This window comes from Nestor notabilis, unplaced genomic scaffold (genome assembly GCF_000696875.1).
Source record: "Nestor notabilis isolate BGI_N333 unplaced genomic scaffold, ASM69687v1 scaffold4841, whole genome shotgun sequence".
Taxonomy (NCBI): domain Eukaryota; kingdom Metazoa; phylum Chordata; class Aves; order Psittaciformes; family Psittacidae; genus Nestor; species Nestor notabilis.
The window spans coordinates 14,671-20,503 of NW_009913245.1; the positions used below are offsets into that span (position 1 = coordinate 14,671).

The following is a 5,833-nucleotide window of genomic DNA, read 5'->3' on the forward strand; positions in this document are numbered from 1 at the left end:
CCCAATCCTTCAGACTTCCAGCACTCCAGCACTCACAGGAAAACCCTAAAATGCATGCCAAGATACTTTGTACAATATAAGGATTTGGAGACTAGAAATAAAAATGAACAGAAGCAGGAAGGATGGTTTTGCATGTATAAATGTGCATCCAAAATTATATTACGCTTCAGTCCTCATTGACCAAATGTATATCAATTAAAGGGCTGGCCCTTGTGAAGGGTATGTGCCATTTCCCTAGCCATAGTACAGATAACCAGATGTCATCTGAACATTGACCCATGCTGAGCCATCTACTATGTCAGCATTTTTTGAGAATGTCTTGGTAAACACTTACTCTTGTGTTTATGGCAGAGGAGACTTTGGTGACCATTCTAGGATTTCTTGTTAACTTGTTTACTTTTGTATCTCCAGACAAATTCAAACTGAATCCCTGGTAGTTGTTGTAAAGGTTCTTCCTTAACACTGAGAGGAGAAAATCCCAAGTAACTGCTCTTATTATTCAAAATCTTGACAAGGGAGCTGCATGTTCAGGGTCCTGTAGAAAGTCTTGTTTTGCTCTGCCTTTTCTAAAATAGAATGCACATCTTTTCATGCATTTTGGTAGCTTTGCATTCACAACCTTACAGTTCCAGGAATGTGTAAGCTGTCTTCCATGTGCACTATGAAATCAATAAAAGGCTTCTACCTTCATAATTGCAGGCAATGCAGATCCCGAAGGACAAGGCTTTTGTCAAGCAGGTTTCAGCTTAGATTTTTACAAGGTGAGATTCTACTTCTGAAATACTTTGACAAATGTAATTCCGATATATCTCCAGTGTTCAAGCACAAGTGATCAAGAGTTTGGCCATGCTGTTGCATATGGAAAGTTTCGTGAAGTTGCAAGTTCTTTCCTCCCTTGCAAGCTTCAAACTTTCTAGTTTCATTAATAAAAGAAATACTGCAGTCAGAACCTGTTAATCTCTTTGCAGCACTCCAGTCTGACTCTGCTCAGTCTGTCTTAGTAATTAGGTGAAAATTTGTATGTTCTCCTATCTCATTATGTCCCACTTACAATGCTTTCCAAAGACCTGACTTTCAGGAAATAATGGGCAGGCACCAGCTGGTTTTAAAAAGTTAAAATAGCTTGTCTAAAGATGCTTTTGGAGGCAGACAAGTCATTGAGTAAGACCATTCTTTTTGAAGGTGAAAGTGCTTAAGGGTAATAGCTGGTTGTTCTTATACGCCAAGAAGATCCAGAAACAACATTGTGGGCCAAAGAATAAACTTTGTAATTATTGTTATTATATGTGCCATTATTAGAGCACCAGGACCTCACATAACTTTGATCACTGCTATTGTTTTCAGCGTTCTGCAGCTACATTGTTATTCACACTATTAATAGCAGAGGAGTAAAGACTTCGTGGTACAGTAGACGAAAGTGTATTTCTCTATAAAACATTACATTGCTTCTGTGAATACAAATACCCTCTTTTATGCTGACTTTGTTACAAATAATCACCGATTTTTAGAGTGCTATGTTAGCGCTAAAACATTATGGGTTTCATTCAAGTGAAGATGCATAGGGTGATCTTAATTTTATTTGACTGTGGCTTCCCCTGCACATCCATGCACCTAAGTCCTTTTCTTGTACAGAGCTACTCTCCTTTATCATGATTCTGATATTCTTTTGGTCATTGAAATTGTTTTTCCCATGCATGCTTAATTTTGTTGTGCTTTTTTTTTTGTGCTCTTTTTTTGTGTAATTTTATTCAATTCTGCTTTTTGTAGAATGGAGACCTGATAGTAGGCGGGCCTGGTAGTTTTTATTGGCAAGGTATGTTCATCTGGCTGGTTAACTTGATCTAAGAAGTGAAGAGGAAAGTATTGTGGAAAATGTTGTACTAGATTTTCATTATTTTCTCAGTTTAAGATAACCAGTCTCTGGTCTTATTTTCAGTCAGAAGAATTGCTTAACAAGCAAGTGAGGATAAAAACAAGTCAGAGAAAACTCACGATGAAGGTTGTGTAGGTGTTGAAGCAAATAGAAATAACTTTTTATATTGCCATTTTAGCACATTTGTCATTTAATTAATAAGCACACTTCTTCCCTAGAAATACTGCATTTTTAAAAATAGCTAAAATTTGTGCAGTGAATGCAATATTTTCAGGTTTTGTCACTGTTTATTTCTGAGCACAGTTTTTCATTGCTATCTGCATATATTTTTAGTTCATTTGTGGCATCACTGTAGTTTCCAAGATGTAGTTTCCAATGTAGGTAAAACCTGAAGTGGTTTTGGTAGAGGGTTAAAAGGGTATTTTCGCTTTAACCTGTTCTGACACGTATGATGTAGCTGATTCCCAGCCTCTGCCTACCAGCTTGACCACTGTCAGGTTCAATGATGTGTGGTTTTGCATTGCCATTAAAGGAGGAAGAGCTAGTTGATTTTGATGGTAAGGAATTCATAGCTTTGTATTCCCCTTTAAGAAATTGCTTCCATTGGTCTACTCCATTTGTACTGTACAGCATCAAAAGGTAGCTGAGCCTGAAAACGCTAGACTTCAGTTTGAATCAGCACCTCGAAGTGGGTCTAGAAATGTTTTTGTGATGGTTCAGTAGAATCTCAATGCCTGTTGTATTGATTTATGTGCACTCTTGAGACTTTCAGGGTAATAATGGAGAAAGATTGGGAGAAGATATCTGTGTTTTGCATCTATGCTGTTTTATCCCTTCTGCTCAGTTCTGATGTACTGCTAGCCCTGTTTTGTAGAAACTGTCTCTCCTTTATGCTCCTTTCGCTTATGAAGTTATTTGAATCCAGGTCAGGTAATCACTGCAAGTATTGTGGATATCATTGCAAATTATTCCTTCAAAGATATTCTGAGGAAACTGGCACGAGAGAAACAAACAGGGGTGGCACCACCCTCATATGACGACAATTACATGGGTAAGCTAAGCTCTGTGTCAACAATGTGTTTTAACAGCATGGGGCTTAAATAAATGGAAAAGTAGCCCTAAATTCCTTGTGTCCCGATTTTGAGATGATTTGAACATGTTCTGCACAACAGCAAATTAGTAGTTTGTTAGTTACTTCAATGAGATTATGAACATTCTTAAAATTATGCGCAGGAACAGGGTTTGAGAGTTGAGATTTTAAATGGCTCATTAGGGTACTTACTATTTGAACTTAAATAATTAAGCAGAAATACAAAATGTTCCTAATTGTATCTTTTTTTGTAATGATATTTACATGTCTCTGCATGTAAGACAGTTTTTTCTTCACATAAATATAGAAAAGATGTAGTGGAATTTGAAGGCAAAGATACATCCTTTCATCTCTGCCCATAGATTTGATACTACGGTCCCTGATAAAATCCGAAAGTCTTTACTGTGTCAACAGCAAATACCTCACAGATTTACTAAAGCTCCAGGAGGTACTTCACTGTGTCTTTGGAAATCTGTCTACCATATAGGGTTAAAACAGGATATTCGGACACTACAGTACAGTAATGAAGACCTAAATTGTGTCAATAGCTGTTAGGGCAAACCACCGCAGTAGCTGCTGTTTTTTCACATAAATTATAAAGTATTAATGATTTAAAAGCTCATTTTTGGAGAAAAGGGATAGATTTATTATACATTCAGACCTACAGTTAATTTGACCATATTAATGTGGTAAACAATTTTCCCTTTCTTCCACACAGTTTTAATATACTAATGTTAGAAAAACTCCATTGTGCTGATCAGGTGAACAGACAAATCTGATCGACCTTGCATATTTTATTTTAAATAAATGGTTTATCAAGTGTTTTTCTTGTAATTTACCTTTAAACAGGATACTCAGTGGCTGCTGGGGAATTTACTGGGGATTCTGAACAAGGTAAGAAGCTATGTACTTGAATGGAAACCATATGGCCGTGCACCTATTAAATTCCTCATTTTGGGTCTTTGCGCAGGAGCATACATTTGAAACATTGGTGAGATTTAAGCTATCTGTACCAAATATTCTCAGAAGCAAATATTTCCTTAGAAGGCATATCTTAACAGCAGAATTTAAGTAACTCAGAAGTCTGAGTTTGTTGCTAAGGTATTGTGGCCATGCATCTGTTCAGCAGTTAGAGCTCTGACAACATGGTAGGTGGAGTCATCGAGGCTCACTTTAGTTAGCCAGTTTGGTGACCAGTTGTAACATGTAGAGCCAACAATGCAGTCTTGTGCAGTCTTCCAATCCATATTCAGGCTACTCACCTCCATAGAGATTGCTGGACCTCAGAATCTGGCTGGCCAGATACAACATGGCTTGGAAATGTCTGTACATTCTAAAAGCATACTTCTGACTGCCACATAAACATCACAGCCCAGGCTAGAAGATAACATTCAGCTGCTTCTGGAGAAAGACAGGTGCCTATACCAGCATTCACCAGCTCTTACTGGTGAAAGCAGCTCTTGGCTCTGTAAAAGTTTCCCTAGTTCTAGTTCATGTGCCTTGAGGATGGGGTACCTGGGGCAGTTTATAAGCTGATCCTCTTCATACATTGTATTTTCCTGCACAAGCATAATGCTGTAAGAACAAGTTTCCTGTGCTCTTGCTCCTACCCCAAGCCTTACATTTAACAGCAGGAGACAGAAGAATTGAATTCCTTTTATTGAAAGCTGGACTTAGAGAAAGCATTCTGCAGGAAGATGAGGTGTTCAATTTTCCCTTGAATTAGGAAAAGCTGAATGCATAGATCTCTGAATATAGAATCATGCCTGAGACTTTGTAAAGGTTCTTGGATCATTAAGTTTGATACAGGACATATTTAGAACAGATTGCATTTAGACAGCAACTGTCATCCACAAAGAACCAGACTTCTACCATACTTCATAGCATTTCTTAAACACATCACTGTGAAACCTTCACCTGAAATGTTTTATGATCAGTAAAACGCCACCTTCTAGCAGTCTATGCTCATGTTTTGATGAAGCAGAGCAACATGCACTGAGGAACAACTTTTGACCAAAATTGCAGGATAAAGCTTTTTTTAAATGTGCAGAATGTCATTACATTACTTAGAATTCAGCTCAAACACTGAGATTCAAGTTGTTCCCTCTGGCAAAAGGTGACATAGGATATTTAGTTTTACATGGCCAGGGAAAACTGCCCTGGAAATTGGCAGCTCCAGAAACGTAGTTCTGTAGTTCTCTGAGAACAAAGTCAGAGCAATCCATCCTGCAGGGGCTAGGTTTAGCAGGAGTAGTTCCTGGAACACCACTGAGACTTTAACTAAATACCAACAAGACTTAAACCTCACTTAACTGATGTGCTGAACTCTGATTTTTAAGTTGTAAAGTAAGTTTTATGGGTGTGTTAGAAATTCAACACTAGTTTTGTTGTGTCTCTGCAAGTTGAATCCAGCCTAGAAGAAAAGCTTCCATCACAGCTGTGTGTTTGGTAGAGTGTGTTGAAATAATCAGTTATAAGTAGAAATCTGTCCATGATTTAGTTTTCTGCAGGTATTCTGACATATGTACATGATTTCAAACATGTAGTAAGCTGAAAATATCTGTGATTCTGGTGTTTCATACCTTAAGAGCTATGTTTTTGTGTAAGGCTGACGATCAGAAAGTATTGCTTAAGGGTTAGCTTTCTTGACGGGGTGAACAGCCCCACGGTCCAGACTCCAAAAGGGTCAATGGAGATATAGCACCTTTCTACAAATGAACCCAGCTCCCCAGAACTGCTGCTGCCTAATCCCTATAAATTAGAGTTTACTGTCCTGTGCCCTAATGGGTTCAAAAAAATTGGGAATTGTCATATGTCCTGTTCAATAAATCATTATTCTTCCATCTCCCCTTGACCAAACACATTCAGCA

At 38.0% G+C, this 5,833-nt stretch overlaps 1 protein-coding gene across 1 annotated transcript in view; it reads left to right on the forward strand.

Moving 5' to 3' along the window:
* Window positions 1-5,833, forward strand: part of ITGA8 (integrin, alpha 8) — a 108,823-nt gene that overhangs the window by 14,646 nt on the left and 88,344 nt on the right. Inside the window, exons 4-7 of the mRNA XM_010023105.1 lie at window positions 700-761; window positions 1,768-1,813; window positions 2,799-2,924; window positions 3,813-3,857. Of these exons, the coding sequence (XP_010021407.1) occupies window positions 2,921-2,924; window positions 3,813-3,857 (49 nt within the window). The 5' untranslated portion in view covers window positions 700-761; window positions 1,768-1,813; window positions 2,799-2,920. The remainder of the gene's footprint in view (window positions 1-699; window positions 762-1,767; window positions 1,814-2,798; window positions 2,925-3,812; window positions 3,858-5,833) is intronic.